This window comes from Anser cygnoides, chromosome 2, assembly GCF_040182565.1.
Source record: "Anser cygnoides isolate HZ-2024a breed goose chromosome 2, Taihu_goose_T2T_genome, whole genome shotgun sequence".
Classification (NCBI taxonomy): domain Eukaryota; kingdom Metazoa; phylum Chordata; class Aves; order Anseriformes; family Anatidae; genus Anser; species Anser cygnoides.
In genome coordinates, this window is record NC_089874.1 from 91,492,243 (window position 1) to 91,519,908 (window position 27,666).

The following is a 27,666-nucleotide window of genomic DNA, read 5'->3' on the forward strand; positions in this document are numbered from 1 at the left end:
ATGCCAGCATCTAAGCCAGTAGAAATCAGAACAGGTAGAGAGGTGTAGAGAACAGAGAGAGGGAAGGGTTAAAGGCATCATCGCAGCCATTAGAGGAAAAAGTTGGAGCAATACAAGCACAGTAGACTTCTCTCCCCCCCTCACACACCCACCCCCCACCCCCGGCCATTCCCCACTCCCCTCTTCCCAAGCCAGATCAGTGTGTAGGGAGGGCAGTCATCACGCCATCCTGAGCAGCAGGAGCTGACGTTGGACGAAGGTGCCAGGTAGCTGAAAAAAGGCACGGACGGCAGCTGATACCCACTTTTCAACGTGTTTTTTTTTTTTTTTTTTTTTTAGTCTCAATCTGGACTTCAAGCAACACAGCGCCTGAGACAGCTCATCTAAACCTCACTGTATTGCAATACTTGCTCTTCCCAAAGAAAAAGACTCCACTGAGTAGCAGAATGCTGCCAGTGTCGCAGCTAGGGCTACAATACAGAGCTTTTTTGTAACATTTTAAAGTCTCTTTCTGTTCATATATTTAGAGATACGTAAACACACCCATATAAAAAATCTTCCTTTTTTGAAGGATCCTTTGGCTTTTGTTACCCTGATGTGACTTCTTCGTCTTGGAATGATGGGGATCTTTCTAGCTTATGTTGGATTCTTTTTTTTTTCAGTTATGTATATTCAGCAAGGACTTTCTACCCAAGGTAAGATTGCTTATTGTCTGATGCATGTGTGTGTGTTTTCATGCTATAACATAGTGAGAACAGAATTGGGGAGAGAGGAAAAAAAGGATAAAAAGAAGGAAAACAACTACAATGGATAGGAGATGAGGACACCAAGTATCAGGTTTAAATTTATTTTTAAAATCGTCTTTAAATAGGAACAGTAACAAGAAGTTTCCCCAAAGTGGTAATAAAACAGTCTTCTTTTAGTTGATTGGGAAGAAGTAAATAAGAGGCACCTTGCAAAAGAGTAAAGGGGTGATGGTGAATGGATGTATATGTGTTTGGGGTTTGCATGTCTGTGTGTATGCATGCCTGCATATAATAAACACCTATCCGTGCATGCATAATTATTGCATTCAGACCAAGTACCGGATGGCTAAATCTACTGCCTCCCTTAAAATATTGCAGACTTTTTCACTGCATCCCCTTTCCTCTCCTGTTATCTTAGGAGTCAGACCTTCATTTCCATTTGGTGACTATGTATAATTCTGAAAAAAATAAGGGGGGGGGGCAAAAAGACAAAATCGACTTCTATGAAGACCTTCCCCCCACACACACACCACCACCACCACCAACCCACCCCGCGTCGCCTTCCCCCCCTTCTCGCCGAAAGGCACGCCTTGCATTTCAAGCAGCCGCGGCGCCGCAGGAGCCGGTTGTTTGGGACCGCCAGGGCTGCGGCGCCGCTGTCAGCACCACGGACAGCTCCCGCGGGGCCGCCCCCTGCCCGCCGCCCCCTGCCCGCCGCCCCCCGACCCCCGCCGCGGCCCCGCTGGGCTTTGCGGGGCTGCGCGGTGGCGGTATTCCCCCTCGCTTCTCCGCACCGCTCACGAGCCTTGACCGGGGGCAGGGGGCTGGGGAAGGTGGACACACAAGGACGAGGTAGGGGGGAGTAGGCAAACAGAAAAAGACCAAAACTTACGAGCCCCGAACACGCAAAATGCAAAGCCTTTTTGCCGGTTTAACTAGGGGATTATCAGGCGGTGACTGGGGGGTGGGAGGGGGGGGACACGACTGGACGACAGCGCAGGAAGGGCACCGTGAAATAAAAAGCTAGTAGTATTGCCGAGTAGCTGTTGACAAGCACAAAAGGAGGGAGGGAAAGGGGGTGGGGGGTGTGTGGGGGGGAGGGAGTAAAGCTGTTTGCCCAAATTCCTAAATTATCCCACCAATTCCAGGTTAGCTAGGAAGACTGGATAGGGAGACAGAGGGGAGGAAGCACTGGCAATATCTCCTTTGCATCATAATATGCTTTAGTCAATCTGTAACAATGCATAACAGAAAGCAACGTTGCAGGCTCTTCCCCAAATTTCCTCTTCTTGAAACATGTTTTATTTATTACACTGTTTGACTGTAGTCCTCCCTCACTTGACTAGCAATTTCATTATGCTCCACGATTTTAAAGTGAAATATGTGATAGGATAAGAAAGAAGTCAAGACTGAAACTTAAAGAAATATTGGTGCCCCAGACTATGTCCATCAGGATTAGTTTTTAAACCTAGCAGTGGTATATAGAGATGAGCAAACCCTGTTTGTCAAAGGACTGCGATACAAAGGTGAAGGTTAGTTCTAGAAAGTGCATGCCTGTACTGAGAATTAGAAGATGTGTTGCTCGTGGTCTGATTATGCAAGCAGAGACTCTCAGAAAGAGTAAATAACTCAGGTAAAGCCTTTGAAACGGGCACTTTAATAAATAAGTGGTCATAACCCGCTACTAAGAAGAGCGCCCATTCCAGTAGCCGCTCCAGGCAGCCTTGGAAGGTTTAACAATTTACACATTTCCAGTTCAGCTCTACAAAACACAATAAATCAGCCTCACATGTTTTTTCCTCTTCCAAACTGTCTTGAACAAAATCCCTCAGTGAGTTTGAAGAAATACTGCATACTGCCCAAGGGTATTTGGACTTAATTAAATGAAACTTTAGTAGCCCATGGGAGCAAGCAGTGGGGTCTATAACATTTGCCATAAGCAGAGCTTAGACTGCAAGGAAAGTGAATTTGTACATAAGGGAGAAAATGCATACTTGGGTTTTAGAAAGACCAGGGGAGATGTATGGGGAAACTGGAAAATCAGAAAAGAGAGGGAATGAGGAAAGTACACTGGAGAAATGAATAGGGAGAGAAAGAGAAAGACAACACAAAAAGGAGAGAATTAAATGTGCAGTTAACAGGATCCCAACACACCACACATTTGTTTTTCAGCAAAATTCACTGAGTTTCCGCGAAATGTCACGGCCACTGAAGGACAGAATGTGGAGATGTCTTGTGCTTTCCAAAGTGGCTCTGCTTCGGTGTATCTTGAAATCCAGTGGTGGTTTCTGCGTGCAGCTGAGGACCCAGAGGTTGGAGCTGAGGTGACAGGCACTCAGGTACTGGTCCTCTGCCTTGGGGTCCCCGAACCACCTGGGTACACCACGGGAGAGGGGGTGGAATGGGAGGGAGAGAAAGTGGGAGGAAGCAAAGGGAGGTTCTGGATCTCACCAGGGTCTTAATTTCAGCTGTAAAATAACAGTGCGGGAACCTGCAGAGAAAAATGCCCACCTCAAGGGATGGCGCCTTTGGTGCTTGTCACTTTCAGGAAGCAGCTAGGGATGTTCACAAAACCACATCGATTTCCGAAGTCTCTTTTAATCTTTTTTTTTTTTTTTTTTTTTTTTTAATGTTTTTCCTCCCCTCTCTGTCTCTCATTTTCCCTTTGGAAACCAGCTGTTCAGAAACTGCTCCTTGTGGGAATTTTTATTTCCCAGACGGCAAGATCCTACACAGCTTTTTATTTTACAGCTGGTGCAGTCCAGTTGGCAACCCTAACCCAGCATGCGGCTGCCACAGGAGGGCACGCTTTTTTTTTTTTTTTTTTTTTTTTTTGAGGGGGGTGGTGGTGCTGGGGGAGAAGCCAATTACCCATTCAAGACAAAAATAAATTAATTAATTAAAAAAAAAAAAAAATCCATACAACGGCTCACTTTCAGCCTTCCGAGCAGGGCAGAGGGAGCCGCGTCCACCTCCACCGCCACATGGGGGCCCCGACAAGGCTCTGGCTCGAGCGGTGCCAGTGTCGCACGGCGGGTCTCAGCCCCGGCGGAGGCGGAGGCTCAGGCTGAGGCTGAGCAGACGGAGGCCGGACTCTGCCCGCCGCGGCCCGCAGGTGGCAGACGCGGCGCGCCGCTCCCCACTGCGAGGGCCGGTGAGCCACGGCGGCGCTCCTTTCCCTGCAGGTGGAGCTCTTGCCCGAGCGGGACCTGGAGAACGACGGCACGAAGATAAGCGTAAGTGGCGCCCCCACGGAGCGGGCAGTTTCCCAGCCCGGTGGCCGGGATGTTCCTAACCCAGAGCACACCCGGGCGCGGAGCCCTCATCCACGGTGCAGCCCCTGGGGACAGCGGACATGAAGGCGTCAGCAAGGGAGGACCTGGGTGGTAGAGCTTTGGTAGAACCTCTGTTTCCTGTTTCCACCATGTGAAGCAGAGAGCCCGTGCCCATCCTTGTACTTGCTTCCAATTGCCCTGAGCAACTGCCGAGTGTACCTTAGCAGTCCTAAAGTGCTTTCAAGGCTGAAATCTGGCCCTGAAGCTGCACTTTCCTTCAGTGTTTAAATGTGTGCTTTCCTAGCTTCATACCCACTGGCAGAAAAAAAAAAAAAAAAAAAAGCTCAGTCCAAGGACAAAAGCTCCCCGTTGGGAGTGATCTCTGAGAGAGAGGTCTTGCTGCTAAGTTTTTTTCTGAGGAAAGTGGGGTTCTGACACCAGAGTTAACTACCTGCAATTCTGAGATTAAATGAAAATTGTCAAATAAAATAAAATTATGAGCAGCATTGCTCCAGCCCTTGTCCAGTGGAAGAATGAATTGCCTTCCTCAACACTTCAACACACCCATATCCCAAGTCAGACAGAGCTACGGCCCCTGACCTCAGTAGAGTTCAGATGCTCTTCCTTTAGCATCCCAAGATATGTACAGTGGTGGGGTCATGCTCACTGCAGTGGAAAGACACAGACATTCAGCAGATACTGCAACATAAATACTTCTTAAGAGCCCAATGGAGTTTTCTTTTTCTCAGGCACAATCTCTTAGGGACTGCCTTTTAGCTGCATTAAAGGCTATAACTACCAGCAAAACTTAAAACAGCAGCAGAAGCAAGTCATTGCCATTTCTTTCACTTTTTTCCTCTTCCATGTCTATGAAAAATTAACCAAGTAATTATGTCAGGTTTAAGTGCAGGTAGGTATAACTGAAGACCATTTATACAGCAGAATACATATACTTTCATATATACCACTCATATTCTAAACGTACTTATATTTTCTGTGATACTTCTCACCATGCCTTATAATTCATTTGTGTTATGGACTGTATCTTCAGCTACATTTGTAGACCATCTTACAAATGATGTCCACATGTGGCCTCTGGATACTATTCTACTAGACGCTGTGATAGCAGCCAATTTATTCTTCATTGATACCAGCACACTCAAAATCCACATAGCAATGTATATGTCTGTGACACATTATGGGCTGTAAAGCTTGACCTGTCTTTCAAATTAAAAAACTCTTTCTCTCATTATGTACGATAATAATCCATGGTGGGGTATTTATTAAATGTTTTTAAAAGCTTGCATAATATATTTTGCATTTTTCAATTTTTTAAAAAATCAACATTACAGTCTAAATACATGATAGAAATGTAGCTTTTCTTTCTTTGTTTCTGTTTCGTTTCTTTGTTTCTTCCTTTTTTCTTTCTTCCTTCCTTCCTTCCTTCCTTCCTTCCTTCCTTCCTTCCTTCCTTCCTTCCTTCCTTCCTTCCTTCCTTCCTTCCTTTTTCTTTCCTTCTTTCCTTCTTTCCCTCTTTCCTTCTTTCCCTCTTTCCCTCTTTCCTTCTTTCTGGTATACAAAGAATACCCATTAATACTAAAGGAAAATATCTTCTTGAAGAGAATAAACTTTTAAATGTACTTAGTAAATTATTTAAAGAGGTGCAAAAATTTGTGTAGTGGGTTTTTAAACTGTGCTGAAATACACTACTTCTATTTTTTTAAATTGAATAACTTCTAAATTTCAAATTCAAACCCCAAAACATATTCTGTTCTCTAATTGTGCAACTCTGTTAACTTTGCAGATGTTGTATGAGGGCAAAGAGAGACAGAATATTACCCACAGATTCTTTTTCCATCCATGTGGTTCATATGAAACTTCTTTAATCCTTTTGCTGAATATGAGCTATTCAGTAGAAATTTTACTATTATTATTAAATGTGGTTTAAATAACTATCCAACACTTTCTGTTTAATTGATATTGCATATGTTCTGCCTGAAAGTATGCAATTTATACTTTCAACTCTTGGATTGCCAAGAATAAAATCAGATCTGGAAGCTCTACAACAGGCTGTAAGGTCCATCCAGTACCCAAAAGCATATTCATAAGTATCTATCTTCCATTTAATAAGCAGGAAGAAAAAGCACTTTGCCAACACTGGTGACTATAGTATGCCATGCTATCAGAAGCAATGTGTTAAATAATCACCAAGAACACGTGCCTCATTTCAGTCTAACAGCTCTTCATTTCTGTGATCCACCATATATTAATTACCCTGATGTTTCCTCAATGCCCATCACTGATATGACGCCAGGTAACTATTGCATCCATGTTTAAATCATGGGTGCAAGTAATGTAGTTCTCTGTTCCACTGAATCCCCTTTAACCGTTTTTCTGTGGGACAACAGATATTAATCAATATAGAAATTAATAGCCAAATAATTAAATATAAATTATCTGAAGTGATGAATGTACAGAAAAGAATTTGTGTTACTTTTCTTAATGTGTCTTAATGTCTATCAGACATTTCTAGATGCATAATTCACTCAGACATGCTTTAAATATGAGACAAAAATATATTATTCTCAGATATTAAAAACAACTACAGATAAATTAGTAGTCTGATTTTAGCTGAAAAAAAAAAAAATTATCCTGAATATGTGCTGCTTTCTGCTGTCAAGTCGCAGAAATGACATATGACTTATAGTAAGTACACACTTAAATGAGACAAAAGGAACTGCCCAACACAAGATATCTTGTTATGGCTAATAAACCAAAAATACCTAAGGTTTGGACATGCCTGGAGTCAAACTGAATGTCAAATATGCAATTTCAATGTAGTGAAGACTACAAGCTAATCTAATATATAATTATTGAAGAAGTTTAAATATTGGCAAACATCTCCAACAAAATTGTTAATACAGTAGTTCAGAAGCTGGATTATTTAATATAGCCAACTAACTGGAAAGGTTTAACCAAAAAAAGTGAACAGATATTATGTTTGTAAAAGAAAGCTCGTTAAAAGTGCACATAATCTGAAGTAATTAATTGGAATGAATATGGTAGTTTGCTTTATTTGTCTGAGGCCAATTAACATTTCAGAGTAAACCTTCTAAACAGTTTTGAAAAGAAGATATCAGACATCATCCTAGATATAAATATCCTAGTTGTAACTTCACTGCAGTAAGCACAATTACACCACTGGTTAACGTGGCACATGATCTCTGGACAGGCTCTACATCAGTAGAGTCTTCCCAGAGAAAGAATAATAGCTGATGCCATGTTTTTCTGTTTTGTTTTGTTTTGTTTTCCTGGAAAATTTGCAGACAGTGAAAGTACAAGGGAATGACATCTCCCACAAGCTGCAGATTTCAAAAGTGAGGAAAAAGGATGAAGGCTTGTATGAGTGCAGGGTGACCGATGCCAACTATGGAGACCTTCAGGAATACAAGGCCCAGGCATTTCTCAAAGTCAATGCTAACAGCCACTCTCGGCGAATGCAGGCCTTTGAGGCATCTCCAATGTGGTTGCAAGACATGAAACCTCGCAAAAACATCTCAGCAGCTGTTCCAAGTAGCATCCATAACTCTGCCAATCAGCGTGTACGTGCCACTTCCAGCCCTGAAGCAGCAGCCAAAATCCCCAAACAAAGTCCACAATCAGGTATGGTAAAGCATTTTGAGTATTTCACTTGATTGCTTACCAGCATGTAAAAGGAGACTATCTCAATGCGGTAAACAGGAATTCTGACTAGGAAGATTCTGGTGCTCATTTATTCCTCCATCTTTCTGACCCTATCTCTCCTGCTATTTCCTTAGTTCTTAAAAGCTGAAAAATCAGCTTATGGGAAGAAGAAACAAAGAATGTTATGTTCCTATATGTGGAGTTGACCTCTACTCATTCATCTAAGGTTAGGTCTCTAATTAAGACTTAGCTTTCCCTGTTGTGAATGGAGACAGGAGCATGTCAGTGAATTACTTATCTCATTTTAATGATGGCTGTGCATGACAAATGAAATAAAACACCTACCTAGAAGTTTTTATTCCTAGAGTGATTTAGGCCAGTCACCTAACTTTTATACCTCTAACATTTTGTAAAATTAGTCAGTTCTATTTTCAAAATGAACTAGATTTCTAAATCTAAGCAGACCTTAGATACTTCTTGTCATTTTTCTGTTGTGTAGGCTTTAGAAAGAATGTAGGTTTGTCAGAGAATGCAGGTTTGTCATCTTCAGAAGCTTGGCCATACACTTTGAATCAAGCACTAAAATGTTAATACCTCAATTGTCTGTCACATATAAATTGACACATTTTGTTTGGGAGATTTTGTATCACACTGTACAAATAGCTTATATTGATTATCATTGAATTCAGTAAATTGATACAGTAAATCTAGTAAATACAGTTAAGTAAATTTCATCAATTTAGTAAACTTATTCAAAGTACATTGATACAGTAAATTCTACAGTTATGTAAAGGTACATGAATGTACAGGAGGTGAAACTCATGACTGCTTTATGATAGCAACAGAGAGATATACAAGATAAATAATTTAGAAGTTGCAAATGATCAAAATTCTTCTGGAAAATAAGCTTTGCAAGTTTAAGGGTTTCTGGGTTACTTTTTATACTGAGGTTCCAGTTTAACAAGGCAGGAGACCACAGCCTTGTGTAAAATAAGTTATGAATAATAAAAATTTTTGTTTTGATGCATCATTTTACTGCTAGCAAACACTATGCCATCAAAAAAAAACAACTGGGAATACAACAAATTTTATAGCACAGCTATTGTGAAATCACTTTCACCTCACAGGCATAATCTTGGGAAAACATTCTGATAAGGAAAATACACTTCCTTTACAGAATGGAAAAATCTTGTTATTCATATGAAAACTATTATTGCTATTAGAAAAGATGATACATATACTACCACAATTTTACCTCTGTGAACATTTATTGATTTATTTATTTAAAACTTACATTTAGTTCTCTTTCCCTGGAATGGAGACACTTTCAGTTTTTTAGTTCCTCCAAAACAATATTTGAGCTGTTAGAAGAAAAGAAATATTTCAATAGATTTAAAGTCATTACTTTACTATGACTTTCCTTTCATAGAAATGCATATAGTGATTATTTTCCATTGGAGTAATGTATTTCAAAGTAGCAGACTTATCCATAAAATGAAAACTCTGTTTTTTGTTCAGTTCTATGTGAAATTAATTAAAATAGTCACAAGTTTATGAATTGTATAGACAGATTATACTGCAGTGGGGCCAAAGTGTGCTCACAACAGCTGATCCACCTCAGATATATAATTAAATATATAATATTGTTTATGCCTCTATTCTTAAAAATGTATCACAGAATTAGTGGACATTTGTTATTTGAGAGCTAGTAAGCCATTACCTGGAAAAGACCTCATAAAATAAACTGAGAAAAAAATTATCTCTATTTTTTTTCCTTGAGCAAAGATTATTATAGAACAAGTACAGCCAATCCCAATCATATATAATTTAAAAATTAAAAAGATTAAAATACAATCTGATTTATTAATTCATTTGTTTTATGATGGAGCACAGATTAATGGTGTATTCATCAGAGGTGAAACTTATCTGCTGAAGAAACAGGATATACCAGGAATCCATGTTAGGCTTAATTCAATTTAATGGTCACTTACTACAAAGTAATTGCTGGTGATATTTTTGATGAACATCAGTTCAACTTTTGCGAACCAAGATTTAATTAATTAATTAATTAATTAATTTATTTATTTTGGAATATGTGGGCCTGATTTTCTAGCTATGGTGTAATTTTGATTTTCTCTCCATTTTACACTCATTCTACACAGATAGAAATACCCACAAAAACAGCACAAGGTGCTGGGATGGGGAGGGGAAGAATATCTGTATGCAATGTCAAGGAGCAAGTTCAGCTGAGGAGTGCGAGACTGTAGTTGCGAGACCTCAGAAAAATAGAGAAGATATGGCAAAGATAAGAAAGAATAACGTTTCTTTATGACGTGTAATCAACACAATCTCTTTATACTGTCAAATGAGAAATTACTCTCTTCAAAAAAATGCTAAGGGTACCTGCAAACGCAATATTGTTGCGTGATTACATTACATGTAAATGATGCATCTATCCAACCTACAACACAGAAATGTAGTTGAACAGAAATTTATCACTATTAACCTGATGTTTGTGTTTGAAAAACCTAGGGGTTGACTGAGATATGTTTATTCATGCTGACTAATACATTGACTTCAGCAATACTGTTTGAAAAGTACTACTAATTATATCAAATATTCTCCAATGTTAGAGAGCCAGTATATAGTTTTCAGCAAGCAATAATTTTTACTGCCATGTTCACAGACATGATACTGTAAAGCAAAATACTTTAACAGCAGAGGGAAATGTGACACTGTGAAATTATTGGGAAAAGTATTCAACCATTTCCTAAGAACTCAGCTACTAGTGTAAGAAAAATTGGCACCAATCATACAAATATTTTGTCCCTAACATTTATTTTGGAAAGGTAGGTAGCACTCTACTTAACTCCTTCCATCCTGAAGCATACTGCAGAATTCCAGCTATTTCTTAGCAATAGATGTTTAATAAGTAGCTCTAGAAAAACAGCTGACAGTCACTGCCATTTCAAAATATCAGTTTTCCACATCTGAGCAGATGTTTCTGCTATTCTTCCTTTTTACTCAAAAATAAGCGTATCTGTGAAAATAACTGTGAGGGGGCTATATAGCCAGTATTAACAAACTGATGTGGTATGAGGTTCATTCAGTATTTTGTTCTGCTCTGAAAAATGCTATGTGAGTTTAAAAATAATTATTATTGTTAGAGTAATGGAAATTTAGTATAGAAAGAAAGAGCTAAGGAGAATATCCCACAGTTTTCAGATAATACACTGAAAAGCATTCAACATCTACTTCAAAGTAAAAAAAAAAAAAAAAAAAAAAAGTTGGGAGAGCGAAAGTCAAAGCTAACAGTGCTTGACCCTTTCATTTCATATTCATGGGCTGCAGCAAATGAAGTAAGCCATCACAGCATAACAGGAATCTGAGGAATTTGACAGACTAATCTGCATATATCCAGAAAATGTCCTATGTAGGTGGAGTGACAGACATTTTTTTTCCCTGCATAATTCATAACGAAGTATATTAGACCACAGGTAGAAGTACAGAGTTATCACAGGGTCTTGTAACTCTAGGCAATGTTGCAATTAACTGGGCTCCAAGAGCTGGAAAGAATTCAGTCAAAAGTAATCTAACTAGTTGGCACCAAATCTCTGTCTTTCATGGATATGAATCAAGATGAACTCTGCTAGCCGCATTCAAGTCACTCAACATTTGTAGCAACAAAAAGGGCTGCAAAATTTGAGGTGCTGAGAACGTATATATCCCCCAAACTATTTCTGTTCTGCCATGTTTTGTCAAACCACTCAAAGCCATTAGTTGCTTTTCAGATTCACGAAGATTAGGCTGACAGAACTCATGAGGGAGTAACTACAAATGAAGAAATGACATTAGACTCATTTTCTCATTGTTTACATACAGACTTTGCAGATATCTTGCAACATTTTATTCTTTCCTGAAGTAGAAAATTCAACTGCTGACTGAACTACATGCCAAAACTATTCTTGTGATGGCAGAATTGCTATAAGTGACTCAAAAAGGAGCTCAAAGGAGAAGAAGGTCCTTACCTAAGACAGAATGACCTGGATTCTTGGCATCATAAATCAAGCTGAGAAACTGATCATCAGGCTTGAATACAAGAGAAGAGGATGAAAACCTGTTTCTTGAGTCTATTGATACTGATAAACAGATGACATTCCTTCCAGCCTCCATTTTTATCTACAGGATCCAGGAATCTTTTATTAACTACCCATTAAAAACAAATTTAATGTCTAATTTGAAATCTTCTGAGATATATACCAACTTTTTTTTTGTTTCTTTTTTTTTTTTTTTTTTTCTTTTACATCTATTTTTAAAGTTAAGGGGTGAAAGGTCTGTTCTAGCCTCCACCAAGGTGACAGCAAACATTACTACTTACTTCATTACAGAAGAGACTAGCTTTTGAGGCTGCTTTTTTTTTGGAAACACAGCTGAGAGGCACTAGCTGTTGTTGTGATTGTTGCACAGTAAAAGTCAAGTCTCTGTTTTTTTAGGACTACATGAAAGTAAAAGTCAAATGAGGTTTTTGTTCTTGTTCTAAACCTTTATCAGCAGAAGTCCTCAGAAATTCTTCCATGATGATGATGCAAGGACTATCCCATTTTAGATCTGTATACATTGCAGTCTCTATTTTTACTTGAAATTTGTGTTTAGTTCTCTTTTCCTGAAATGAAATTACTCTACTTGTTTTTATTTTCTCTGACATAACTGAATAAATTATAACCATGTTAGTTAATGCAACCCTATTAGGCGGTTAGTTGTTGACCTTGAAATTATAAGTATCTTCAGAGAAGTGCTACCCTGTTCTTTGTCCCAGAGGAGAATGAATTCACTACTGCTTTATATTTATTTCAAATAATAATAATAATAATAATAATAATAATAATAATATGTATACTTATTGTTATAAACAAATGCATATAAGTATTTAAACTCCTATTCCTGGTCCTTAGTCCAACTGTAACTAAGGGTTTTCAGTGGATCTGGAATTCTAACTCCTGTCGCAAGTTAAAAATAGATGCCATAAATCATGCAAAATAGTATCTACTTTTTATAACAATCCCTCATTGCCATTGCCAATTGCTGACACCATGCCACTGCCACCTTTCTATTCCATTCTATTTCTCGTACAAAAACAAATGTTCAGGAATTGAGAAGAGAAAGAACTCCCCAAACACTATATGTTCATTTTTGTTGTACTAAGGGTTTAGCAGTTGTTCAGTACCATATGCTCATGCCAGATAGTACTGGGTATACTTAGTTTCAAACATATCCTCTTTGAAATCAGAGAGATTATTTACATTCTTAGTTATGCCCATGGTTAAGCACCTATACTGAACCCTAGAATAAAATCAATGTCATTTCAGATTTGTTTAGATAATCATGGATTCTTACCTTAAATATATGGTGTCTCCTGTGTAATCTGTATACCTGTAAAAATGATTGTGTTTGTAATGAAACATGAAATAATCTTAACTAATCACAAGCAGGGGTAGCAGAGAATTTGAGAAAGCAAATAATGTCAGATTAGAAACAGCCTGCTACAGGAAAGGGGACTCCATGGCAGATTTCCTTTTTTGATATTCAGACATAACCTGGACTAGTGCTGAAGAGTTGGTTTTCCAGATAACTCACAGGTTATGACAACATGGAAAATCATCTTTTGAGTGCTGCACAATGTATTTGTCTCCCATGAAGTCACTGCAGAAACAACGAGGACAAACATGGCAGGAGATAAATACACAAAGTTAAACAAAACAAAACAAAACAAAGCAAAAAACAAAACAACAAAAAAAACCCACAATCATTTCACCATTTTTCTATCCGCATTGTTATCTACACAACTGTATACTAAGATCTTTTCTGTTCTTTTAGTAGCATTACTGAAATATTAGGCATTCCATGTGCTATTGCTATGTACGTACTTACTCAAATCTCTTCTTTTATCTATTTAAAAATTAACCCTTCAGACTTACCTACAGAACAAAACTAGTACATAAAGGTCTGGTATGGAACCCCACAAGAGTTCCCTGAGAAGCAGAATCACACTCATTCTATTCTACGTGCGTGATATAAATTTAATTGGTAGTTAACTACAATAAAGATTGCAGATGGGCCACACAGTTAGGAAAGAAAGAGATTTAGAGAGAGAGAGAGATGTTGAGAGAGACAGAGAGAGGAAGAAAAGAGGAAGAAAAAAGAGAAGCTGTTTATGAGTTGCTTGTCAGCTCACTCAAATTGCTTTTCATTGCTACACAATCAGGCAGCTCGCACTGGGTCATCAGAGATTGCAGCATATGTGACAGGGCCTTCTCTTGAAATAACTGATGGGATTTCCTTGCTTCAGAACACAACTCATTTGTTACTTGACACATATACAGCAAAGCAGAGGACTTTTTTTTTGTTGTTGTTTTTGTTTGATGAGCAGAAAGCTTCTTGTGCATGGTGCACTACTTCATTATGAAAATCCTTTGCATCACTTATAAGTAATATCACCGATAATTTAAAAGAATGGCTAGAATTTTCTGCTGGTTTGAATGGATGAATGCTGAAGCAAAAAGAATGGCATTCATTTACGATAGCAAAAAATTTGGCTCAAGCATAAGAATGAGGATGAATTCTCCCCCACTCATAGAGTGAGAATAAATTATAAGAAGAATCCAAGCTTTATCCAGATGTTTATACCTAAAAACTGTTGTTTTTCAACTTATTCAAATTCAGGGAGAGGCAGATGTTCTTGGTGGTGTCTTTTGTTGCTTTTTTTTTTTTTTTTTTCCACAGACTATCTTGAAAGCTCAGTGCTCTTAGTATTTTCTTATTCTCTGAACAGGGATTTTCAGTTTGATTAAACAATTCATGATAAAGATATTCCAGACACATAAGCTCTTCACAGTTACAGTAATAATTAATCCTGCATTGCTGATGATAAAACCAGATGTCATTTGAAGAGAAGCTGATGAAGATTTCTGGTCTTGTGAAGAGAAGACTCTGCCCCAAAACCTTAATTTTACTTTATCACGAGGAAGTTGCCATCATACTATGTGGCAGTCCAGCTTGCTATTCTGTCTGCGTGGTTGTTCCAGCCTGATCCACCTCACTGAAGTTTGTTGCCCCACCTACTCACAAATGATTCTGTCTTGGAATAAAACTGCCTAGTGTGCTGAAAAGAATAAAAAAAGGGAAAGTTAAATGCCACAGATGGCATTCCTAGCCCTTTGCACATAGGTTCTGTTTTTGCATCAACAGCAACATGTATATATATAACAAATCAGAATGCTACTTCTGCTTCCAGTCCTATTTCTACTGATGTTATTCACTCAGCTTCTACTGTTGTCAGTAACACAGAGGGAGGTTTTTGGCCACCCAACTGAAGCCCTTGCAAGGGAGCCGCATCTCCTGAGAAAATGGGGAAGGGGAAGAAGAGGAAAACCTCTTTTAGACATGACTATATGGCTATGGTCTATCTATTTTCTCCATTTCATCTTGTGCAAGTAAAAAAAAGAGTTAAAGATATTCCGTCAAGGAGAAAGATCAAATGAAGCCAAGAACTTACAGTAGGTCTCACAGTAAGCTAGACATTCAGATGGTTCAAAGCCCTTTATTAGAATACTGATTTATAGTATACAATACTGTTGAAGAATATGGTTAGACAGCATTGTGCCTGTCCAAAGCTCTGTCAAAATATCAGCTCAAAGACCTATATTAGTGTCCAGTTTAATCCTTCACATGCATACAATATGTACTGATCAGTGATCATTTTATACCTGAAAAATCTTTCAACAAAAAGGAATGACATTTTATATTTATGACTTAACCCACACCTCAGAATGTTAAAAAATATCTGGAAAAAAAAAAAGCAAGCAACAAAAACAGCAATTTAGAATGTGAATAAGATGGAATTGATGCAGGATTTCACACAAATCCTTCAAAATGCATTCTAGTGATCCACCATTTTTAAACTACTACACTGGCTGTAGGGGTGATAGACTTTATTTTATTTTATTTTATTTTATTTTATTTTATTTTATTTTATTTTATTTTATTTTATTTTTTGTATCAAAGGAACAGGAAGGGTGAAGGCTATGAGTTGTACCCTCTGATTTGCTCTTACAATTTAAAATGTCACCCCAAAGTCTCTGTCTTGTGCAGATCAGAAGTTGTTGCCCCAAACCTGGGCAACAGAAGAAAATACGTGTCAGCTCCTCAGCTGTCCTAATTCACAGCAGTGAACATTGAATGAAGTCATTGGACTATAACAGATGATAAACTAAAGCATCAGTTTGTTAAATTAAGGTAGATAAAGAGATTACATGGGGTTTGCTCCTGTTACTCCTTCTGTTGGGGGTTTAATTTCCATAAGATGGGGAGGTAGGTAGATGTAGGCACTAACATCTTAAACTGCTCCAGCTAAAGCCATTAAGAGCTCGTGAGTCATAGTCCTTAGACAGAGGGATGTTTTGTTAATCAGTCATTGTTCTAATCTCTATAACAAGTGCATTATCCACCAGGCAAACAAAGGATTAGAAGAATGGTCCCTGCCTCAAAACACTTACAATCTAGGAATCAGACAGAAGAAAACAGACTCATCCAGTCAGATGGGTACAGATAAAGGGGAACTTAGGTGAGTTCCATGAAAATAGCTCTTATGTAAATGATATAAATAGAAAGAAATCAGGCTGACTGTATGTCAAACATAAGCCTAAGACATGTCAGGTGTAAAAAGAGAGCAAAGGGATTGAATATCTCATGCTGAAATATTTACAAAGAATGACAATTTTCCGTCTGTCTATGTTATAATAACCCTTCTTGTATGTGCTTGTTGGTATGACAGTACTGTTGAAGAAGATAGAGTAATATTAAGTATCATCCCATTTAAGATTTTTTTTTTTTCTGATAAATGAAAGGATGAACAGGGTGCAAAAAGCAGGAGGAGAAAGATGAGTTCAATTATATTTTTTTCAAATAAATCTTTTTTACTGCAACTTTATAGTATCTTTCAGAAACGTCTCTGTTTAATTACAATGATGCATATATCAAATATACACACATTTATGTATATTACAAAAATTCTTAGCAAGGCATGCTAGAGCCAGCTTTAGCTAAAACAGTAGAAGGTGGTTGCTAACAACAGTCAATTCAAGAAGAATTTTAATTAGCAGGTGAAGTTACCACCTTCATTTACGGTGGGGCATAGCTATATGCAGGTGAAGGGACGAGGTTGGGATACCATAGATCAGTCAGAAAAAAAATCTGCATTTACTTTGGAATCAACCATTTCATAAAAATTAATAGAAATGCATCAGTTTACATGTTTTTCTGTCACATATTTAAAAAAAATGCCTGACATTTTATATCCATGTTTTTCAGGAATAGAATGAGGGATAAAGGTGCCCAGTACTGTTGAGAGCAGTCATAAAGCATGCTACCAGTGGTTTGCAAACAATACCACATAACTAAATTAGTGCCTGCATTTGCTTGAGCTTACTCCTCTCCCATCCCTCTCAGCTTTTAACTGTTGCAATGAGCATTGTGTATTGGACTATTTCTCACACTGTTTTAATTTAAGTAGCTAACAGTGATGTTTCACCTATTATGTGCAAGGAACCCCTTTCCCTAAAACTACTCACTAAAAATGAAACAGCTGAAGTCAATGTATTACTTATACATGTGAAGAGACAGCCAATTTAGGGAAAAAATAATAATAATTTCAGGCTCAGGCACTAAATAAAAGGAGGAAGAAAATTAAGATATCATCTACAAATGGGTAATGTGTGAAGATTTGTGACTGAAACCCCAAGATACAGAGAATGTCATTCTCCTCAGAACAAGACATCACTCAGGGAAGTTCTAGTATAAAGACAAAAAAAACCCTTCAACAATATAGTAAATGCCTAGTAGTGGAACTAGTTATATTTGTACATCTTCTAAATACTTCAGAGACAACAAGGACTCACTATATCCTTGGCTGAGCACATGAAAAGTGAGGTAGCTGAGCACTAAAAAATGTTTAAGTTGCTAGAAGGAAGAATTTGCATAACTAAAGATTAAAGCTGTGTGTCTTAGGTTCAAAGATCATTTTGACTCTGACACACTCTACCCTGCTAGTAAGTAAAATATTATTTTCTTCTGAGCTACATATTAATGCAATTTAAACCAAGTTACACTATTAAAAGAGAAGGAAATGCACTGATGGAAATGATAATTGTAAATGACAGGATAAAGGAGATGAGAGAGAGCAAAAATTATCCTAGAGATGGAATAAGCCAATTACACATCTTCCTGAAGAAGATATGTTCAAACTCAACAGTGATTTTTACACTATTCTCACCAGAATGGTATGAAAATCTACAAATGTTGATCACTTCCCACTTCAGCTATATGTTTAGGGACCTTACCCCATCCCTACTGTCCGCTCAAGTTAAAAAAATGACATGGTCAGATCATTTTGATGATCTCATCATCATCTTTCATTTTAAGAGCTACATTAGAGGTCATTTTATCTTCTTCGTAGTGAATGATGCCCTAATTAGGAGCCCTGGTTGTAGTTAAGGGTTAAAGAATGAATAATGAACAAAAGCAGTGTCTGAAGAATTAAAAAAAAAAAAAGTTACGACCCTGAGATAGGTTGCAGAGGAAGAACAAGACTTAATTTTTGCCTTGGGTATGGGTTGATGCAAGGAAAGATGTAGAAAACAGCCTAAATGTAAAATCCCATGAATGTTCACACCAGCATACCCATAATTGCACTTCTGGCCATCTCGGCATTATGAAATTGCAGAGCTCATTAAAAGTTACATTAATCTGTCTTTCTTTCTTCATACTGATAACAATTGCCCTTCCATAGATTTATTATGACTTGTTCTGGACAACTGCCTGAAGCCATGTATCATTTTACTACATGCTACCAATGTTTGAAGTCTCCTCAGGTTTTTCCTCTTCCAAGTATTTCAATCACAAGTTTGAATTAGAACATGGCTTTAGATATAACTGGAAGTGAATTCAAGGCTGTGACCTGTCTCAGCCCAGAAAGAGCTGCAGGAGTTATTGTGGCATAAATCTCTGTCAGAGTTCTCTTCTCTGCTCAGGGTTGCAAAATTCTCACTTTCTTTTGACCTGGGACAGCACTGAAAACCTCCGTTTGCCTGGTCATCTCACTTACAGAAAGCTAGGGAATAGCAATCTAGCTAGGGATCCCAGCCCTCTCCCTCACCTACTCTTCGGGTAACACAGACAGAAAAGACCAGTGATATGGAAATGAACAGAGCTACACACTGACTGCAAAGTCTAAGTAGGCTTCATGGAAATGTAATACATAGCCCATTCCAAATTCCCACCAATTTCTAAAGTTCCACCAGTTGGAAGCAGTAGTTTTATTCCAACATTCTAAAAGCAAAACAAAACAAAACAAACAACAACAACAACAACAAACAGTCAAACAAAAACAGAAGATCAGATACATTTTTCTGGTATGTAAGATGAAGTTATTTGCCCAGTGTGGTGTAGTACACTCACCCAAGACAGTGATGGGCAATTCACACTATTTTATGTTGATAGAAATCTGACTACTGTATAGCTAATGGAAAAAGATATACTGGAAGAAAATATCTACATTAGGAAGCTTGAACATAATACCTAACACTTTTATTGATCACTTCCCCAATATCAAACACAAGTGATTGATCCTTGAAATAAATATGAGAAGTAATTCCCCTGAGGAGGGAAAGGTAGACCTTACATTTGCTGAAGGGAAATTTTCTTCCCCAGTGTGGGTATATATTCTAGCCATACAGGAGAACTATAGTTGACTGTGATTTCTGCAGTTCAGAAAAATAAAAAAAGTAGCAATTGATGGGCCAGAGAGGAAGAATCTATTTATTTCAAATCTTTGTGAAACATATTCAAATAAAATTTCTGATAGAATCAACTGTTTTCTCCCACATTTTTTTTTTGACATAAAAATACAAATACCTTCCAATAAATTTAATGATTAATGAATTTCCACAATAAAATTAAGGCAGTAACTCTTACATATTTTAAACGGAAATCATGCTAAATTATGATTTCATGTTTGAACTGGGACTGTCAAGAAGTCTGTTTCAAATGTAACAGTATATATAGCAAATGTGATTGTTGCAAAACAGAAAAACAGACACTTCAAAATGGCAGATGTCAGCAAAAATTCCTGAAGAAGAAAAAAATAATGAAGCTGACAATATTTTAGCGTCTATTTGATTTCAGAAGCCAGTAGCCCAGCTGGTATTCAAGACAAGGAAAAAGGACACACACACAGTCGCCCACTTCCCAATATATATACAGAGATAGTTTGTCATCATGTAATAGATATAAAGAATCTAGAACAGACTTTTGTGTGACTGGCTGTATTTTTCCTGTACTGGTCAGCATGAAACCAGGACTGTACTCAAACATTATTCTTCCCTTGTGATCAGTGGCTTACTGCTTAAAGAAAACTGAAAGATACCCTCATTAAATGTACATGCTTAATAAAACATTGAAGCAGTGCTGTTGAACTCACAGATTCACTCTGGTATATATGTGAGTAATACAGACATTGTAAGTGAACCTGCAAGAATGTATTTATTTATTTATTTATTTATTGAGGAATTAGGTACCGAGGGTTAGAATGCTGTAGGCTATTATATCCCAGTGACTTTCCAGGTCTCAGCAAACAAAAGGTATGCCAAACTTGCTACATTTCAATCCTTGGAGTTGTAAACTTCTTCACACCCGACATGGTTAAGTGTACCAGGTGATCTTAAAAATAGAGTATTCTAAAACTGTAGGGCCTAAAGCAGCTGCTTAACTTACAAATTTCTGTTTTGTCCAGCTATGAAAAATAAATGGGCAAAATCATGAAGACAATATTAGCTTTTCTCTGCCTGGTTCATAAAATCCCATATATTTTCATACAAACTTTGTCTGATCAATATCCTAGTGAAAGCGAGGATATATAGTAATTCAAGGACTATAGTCATTCAGGCATGCAGTGAATAACAAGCTTTTTGATCAGTTAGGGCTAACTAGCAATTTATAACTTCAGCTGATATGCAATGTTTTATACTTAGACTCTCTAAAATTAATTTCATTAACTGGACAAAATCGATGCTCCGTCATTTGGTCCATACACTATGAGCTATGAAATGTGCTTCAGCATTTGTGACAGAGATTATTTTATTAATTTGAACAATAAGATCACAATTATTTATTACTATTGTTCTCTTCTCTCTGTTTTCCTGGCATTTAAGTAGAAGACATATTAGAACAAATCACAGTTTCAAAGAGTTTAATGGCATGAATTACTCTTGTAATACTGAACAGAGCCATATCTCATGATAGTATGCCTTTGGCAAAGCAGCATTCGTTTACAGGAGAAGGGCAAATATTTCATGGACATTTGCTCTTCTTGATGTGTGTCAGTGACAGAAAACAAAAAACAACATGTAGGGATTCACTACTCTCAACTATAATTTAACTGGATCCCAATGGCTGATAGGCCAAAATGTGGGAAACCCTGACCAACACATCAGGTAGAGCTTAACCAACATTGCAGAAATAAAATATGCATTCATACTACCATTATTCCTCTGGGTTATTGTCTTTGAGGGCAACATAATTTTAGTCCAGCTTTGCTCACTACTCTTGACCTGCAATAAAATCTCTTTTAACTGTCATTATGTTAATTAGAAGATGATGTTAAAAATAACAGGGAAATGAGCAATTGGTTTAGCAAATCCACAACCAGATCAACAGTGTTTTACTTATATTACTGTGCTCACACTTCCAGTGATATTATTTAAGTCCCGCTCAGAAATGTACACCAGATACAGATCTTTATGAAAAGTCCAAATTTGGATATTCCATATTTTTGAGACATTTGGATTTAGATCTCTAACTTTCTTCTGACTTAAGTCTAAAAATAATGCAACAAAACTGTTTTAAAATATATATTGTTATGTCTATATATATATATAAAACATATGTATATGTGTATTAAATGTATATTTAAAATGCTATATTATTTACAACTTTTGCTCTTCCAAAATCTAAAGAGATTCTTGGGTTCATGAGAGAACAAATTAAGATATTTTATGTATCTCCAGAAAGAAAAAAAAAAAAAAAGTCAAACCTTGTTATATTTAAACTCCAGTTGTATTTCTTAAAGCATCATGGAAAAGATGAAAGTTTCCCTAACAGCCATATTTGTCACTGTGGATTGCAAATCAACTTTATTGAGGGTGAGATATTACTGAAAATATATCATTTGCATTTGGCAGCATTTTGGAAACTCTTTAACCAGTGTATGCATCTCTGATATCACATTAGGATATACTAACTAGTTCCTGAAACCATACAAAGGACACAGTACAAAAGACATGCCTAAAGTGATTTCCAGCAATCCTAAGAGCCTTTCTTCACTTAGAGGCTGAATTTGTGTTAATATTACCCCAACATTTTCCCTATGTTCTCTATTGCTTTAGCTTGCACTTACTGTGTGCACTTTGACCTAAATTCCTCCCAAGATAAACAAACTTGTTTACAGAAGAACATGCTTGCAGAATGTGATATAATTTGGAGGGAGATCATTATTCATACAGTAACTGAACATTATATAAAGAAGTTTATCATGTCTTAACATTATATAAAAAAGTTTACAATGTATATACAATATATGATCCCTAATTTGTGGACCTATGGATTGTCATACTGGAAAGGAAAAACAAAACAAAAATCAAAGAATGTTTTTTTCTGAAAATGTTATGGTGCTGCTTATCCGCCAGTGAAGTAGTTTAAGACAAATTATTTTTACTGTACGGTTTCTCTTCCTTTAAAATAACAGATTTAAAATTAACATTACAGTTTTAAAATTCTCAAATTGTAATACCATTAATTGTTAAACAAACAAACAAACAAAAAAAACTTTTAAAATTTCCATGAAACTCTTGTATTTATCCTTATTTCCTTATTTGCATTTTATAAATGTTATGTAGAGGAAATCTACAAAGACATCCCCGGAATTGTCTTTAGCTGTATATTTCCCTAATTCAATCAAAAAGATATTTAAATAGAAATAAAACAAATGAAAATAATTCAATATAACATGAACTAATCTAACACTAAAATAGGTTCAGTAACTATGTTCAGCTAACCTACTTAGGGAAAGAAAATCTTTTATAAAAATCTGTTAAATGACAAATTTTATACCTATATAAAAGACAATAAAGCCACTCCACGATAAAATCAAAACTAGAAATTAAACCTGACCCTTGGGTACCAGCTTGTAAATAGTAGCTGTACAAGAACAAACCACAGGAAGAACTTGTAGCAAATTTTCTTGTTTGTTTGCTTGTTCCTCACACAGAACAAGTGATTTGAGAAGCCCAGCAAATTACTGCAGCGTAGTGTAGGCAGTAGCATTGTAGAGACAGGCAAGAGACAAATAGGTTTGTTCTTGTCTACCTTCAGCAGGAACTAAGCATAGAGTTCCCTTGGACTTCTTAGAGAACGTTAATTATGTGTTTGTGACATGGCTCTATTTAAAAGTTAATATTCATTCTGAAGTTCCGTTCACATGTGGATAATTTAAATATTACTGTTACTTAGAAACTCTTCTGTGTGTTACAGAGCAATGTCTTCTATGACAACTACTGTATATGCGATATGTTTACATGGCATACCATATATTTATATGATAAATACAAGAAAGCTCTGTTCACAGATCTGGGATTTAGTTTAAATACCCCTTTTGAAGGGAAAAAAATTAGTAAATGGAGAAACCAAAATACTTCTTGCTACAGTTATAAACATAGTTAGCAGATAGAAAAATATTTTACTGATAAATGCCTGAAAACTTTAAGAAATGAGCAGGTGTCTTTTAGTTTTTTTTTTTGTTGTTGGTGGTGGTGTTTTTTTTTTTTTCATTGTATGTGTTGTTGATGAGAAGATAAGTGTGCTTTTTGGGGCTGCAATTGAATTCGGTATTCAATTTAATAATAAATTATTCACAGAAGAATCTTATACATGATTAAACAATTAAAAAAATAATCAGTTTTGAACAGTATTATAGACTGCTTATAACACTATCAACACTTCATTACAGAACTGATGCCTGTAATGATTGATAACATTCATATTTTTCAAATAAACAACATAGTAATAAATTCTATTAGTCATGTATTAAACCTGTTATAATAAGAATTTTATTTATGGCATAACCAAGTCAAACTTATGATTTTCACCTCAAATAATATGTTTCAAATTCCGGACTTTTTTTTTTTTCCTTTTTATCATAGGAAGTTATCATTGAGACTTGGTGTGTAAGACATCTAAATCCTCATGTCCTTCGTGTGCCAATATTTCAATTTAATTAATGTAGTTCTGAATGTTTTTATTCTGATAATATGCTCAAAATATAAAGCTATGTTTTGAGAAACAATATAGACAATTGTTTTCATAGCTTTCTAAAAAAAAAAAAAGAATCTGAGAAAATTCTATTGCTCAAAATGAATAGTTGAAATATTTAGCATTCTGTTTTCCCATTGTAAATTGCATAGCCCTTTGCCAGTATCTCTTTTGTTTTACAAGGAAATACTCTGTAGCTAGTAGATTTTTTTTTTTCTTTTTTTTTTTTTTTTGCTAGTAGGCAATGATGTGATGCTGGAAATGATTTTGTAAAGAATGCTTTGAAGTGGAAGGTGTTTGGATGTGTTCCTCTTGGTATATTGTTCCACTGGATAACATTGTTTTAAAAAACAGACAAGAAACAAAAGCAAAGCAAAAGAGAAAACCTCCCTGGGACTGAAATACTTTGTATGTGTTGTTATTTGCAGTGCATGCCAAGACATTCATGGGCACCAGAGCCAACCTGGCGAGCTATTTAAATATATAAATGTATATGTTTAAAACAACCTTATAAGGAGCATTGGAAATCTGCAAGATGAGCGAATATCTTATAACTTCTTCCGCAGGTGCGAGGATAGCTACAAGCCATGGACTTTCTGTCCTGCTTCTTGTTTGTGGCTTTGTGAAGGGTGCTTTGCTTTAATCTAAAAGTGCTGACTTTTTCCAATATCACTTTCTCTTCTTAAAGCAAAGAGCAAATCGCCTGTAAAATCCACGGAGCGGACAGCAAAGTTGACCCTAACCTCCAACCACCACTCTGCACCCAATGTACTCTAAATCTCTACACAAGGAGCACCTTCTTCAGGAAGTACAAACAAAAATACTAAATAAATAAATAAGTAAATAAATATTATAAAAAGAAGAGGATACCACATGTTTTCTTGATATATCTTTTCTTTGGCGTATCACTGATCTTTTATTTGAAGAGAACTGGTGTGATGTAATCAAATGTTTTGTAACAGCAAGACCTAGTTTCCTTTTCTTTTGGCAAGGAGAAGCCTCATCCTTGACTTCTCAGGGGTTGGTCTGCGAGTCATCGGTATTTTAGAAATAACCATGGATGACATTTGGTTTCACATGATGAAAGAACTGTTCCAGCCTAGAAGCAAACAGAGGCCAATTAATGAGACAAAACATAATGATTCAACATTGACCCCAATAAAAAAACTCACAAACTTTGCCAAAAAGCAAAAAAAATATTTTTGTTTGTTTGTTTTGTTTTTGTTTGTTGGTTTGCTTGCTTGCTTGCGTTTTGTTGTTGTTGTTACTGTTGTTGCTTGGTTTGGTTTGGTTTGGTTTGGTTTGGTTTGGTTTTGGTTTTTCCTGCATGAGGAATAGAGAGGAGAAAAAGATACTCTACAAAGCAGTTAAGCAGACTAGAGGACATTGTTTCTGTAAAATAAATGAGAATCTTTGTTTTGTTTTGTTTTGTTTGTTTGTTATTCTCTCTCCCCACCCCACCCCCACCCCTTTTTTTTTTTTCCTTTTTTTTTTTTTTTACTGTTTTGGTGGTGGTGGTGATGGTGGGGTTTTTTTTGGTTCCTTTCTTGTTCAATGGTGGTAATTGCTGATTTAGGCCAACCCCTGATGACTGCGTGGAGGTTTATATGTATATACACCTTTTTTTTTGTGTGTGTGTGTTCTATATTTCAGTGTGTTTTCTCTAATTTTGCAACTCCTGTATATGCAAAACTAACTTAAATTCTGTAAATTGCTTACAGTCTCTGTGATATAACTTCCAAGTAGACATACTTTGGTCCCCATGCAAGCCAGTTTTTAATATTATCTATATGTTGGGCCACCAGTAAACATCTTTCTTTTCTTTTTTTTTTTCTTTCCTTTTTTTTGACAGATCATTACTTTTTAGTTTGTAATTCAGTACTGTGTGGATTCTGTAAAACATACCTTCACTTCCAGTGGTTTGACCCTTTTCAGCCCTCTGTTTACTCTGTAAATGCTCATTAAAATTTGTTATGGTCTCTAGACAATGAATTACTTTAGTTTTGTGTATGTTGTATTGGAGTTCAGTTGCTGAAAGCTCTTTTAATTTGTGATGTTTATAGAGAATGAAGTGATTTGATCACTAGAGACTGTAAAATGCAGGTTTACAGTCAGATTCTGCATGTAAAGTAAGGTTAGAAGAGGAAAACAGACAAATAAAACGAGATGGCTTAAAGGATATTCTTTCAGCAAAGACTGTTAGGAAAGTGAATTTAAACTGACAAACTGTATTCACAGAACTTCTTCTACATAGCCAAAGAAACAGCTTTCTTTGCCTTTTTTTTTTTTTTTTCTGGAACTGTATTGTCACTGCTCATTGATATTCTCAATTAAAATACTTCATGTCTGAGAACTGAACATGAAAATTTTGCTGTTGACTATAACAATATGCATTACATGAAATACATTCATTAATGCAGGAAAGAAAATTTGCTTCCATTTGCAGCTGCAATCAAGAAGGATTTTTTTCTTGTTCCCATCCTTCCACTGGTGCTGAACAATCCAAACCCTGTCATCTATCAGCATAGACAATCATGTACTCCATATGCTTATTATGATCTATTTACAACAGCATAAAGTGTGGTCAGCTGAGAGATTTCTCCACTTTTTGAAGTAATACAAAGAAGTAAAAATTATGTTTAATATTTCACCTATCCATGGCTTATAGTCCTAATATTTTATTTCAAAATGTCCAGAAGGGCCAATTCTTGCACTCCCTTAAGTCTTCCCCCATTAATTTCATAGTAGAAAAAAAAAAATATGATACAGAATCAAAGAGTAACACTAATGTTTTGTAAGAGGGTAACGTATTAGTGCAGATGTTATTCCCCTTAATCATAAGCTTGACTGGGAATGGTCAGTCTTCGGTTTTAGAAAAGTCTTAGCATTTATAAAGAGAGTAAAAGTATGGTCGAATACAGATAAACCAGGAATAATTATCAGGAGAAAAAAAGGAGAAAGTTCTTTTATTTCAACACAAAGTTAGTGACTCATTAGGGATATTGCATATTGAAAATGTCTCTATAGTAACAATAGTTTATCATCCTACTGATAAACTATTATTTGTTTAAAGTAGAAACCGTCCCCGTTCAAGTATTTTGAATTAAACACAGCATTTTGGATTGAAGAGAAAGTAAAAGAAAAAAGAGTCAAAGCTGTTTGAAATCTCATTTTCAAAATGCACTGTGCAAACAAAATTTCAGAACCCTGGAATAAATGCCCCATTTTTCCTGTGCAATAGTCATCTGTGAATGCATGTTGTGAGAATCTCCCATGTGGAGTTTGGAAACATACGATTCCAGTGATCTCAATAGGAACCAAATGCTTAACATCATGCATATTTCATATGTTTACGTATATCTTGTATGAATATTCTGGTATGCACGTAGTCAAGTAGACAATCGTCAATGACAAACACAGCATTACATACAGCATTTTTCAGAAGTATTTTAGCAGCATATTATTAAAGTTATATTCCGATCATTATGTTAACCTAATACTGTGTTTTGTTTTATGCTATTAGCTACTTAGGTATAAATCACCAT

At 36.4% G+C, this 27,666-nt stretch overlaps 1 protein-coding gene across 4 annotated transcripts; it reads left to right on the forward strand.

The window, feature by feature from the left end:
- The first annotated feature begins 130 nt into the window (after nt 1-130).
- On the forward strand, nt 131-27,666 carry VSTM2A (V-set and transmembrane domain containing 2A). Of its 4 annotated transcripts, none has more exons than XM_013196729.3 (5): nt 131-695; nt 2,919-3,085; nt 3,932-3,982; nt 7,348-7,684; nt 24,550-27,666. In XM_013196729.3, the coding sequence occupies exons 1-5, from the start codon at nt 617-619 to the stop codon at nt 24,606-24,608; spliced, it is 693 nt and encodes a 230-aa protein (XP_013052183.1). In that variant the 5' UTR covers nt 131-616; the 3' UTR covers nt 24,609-27,666. The 4 variants fall into 4 exon arrangements, with proteins under 4 accessions (XP_013052183.1, XP_013052181.1, XP_013052179.2 ...); XM_013196727.3 differs by having other exon boundaries at nt 24,688-27,665; XM_013196725.3 differs by having other exon boundaries at nt 24,810-27,665.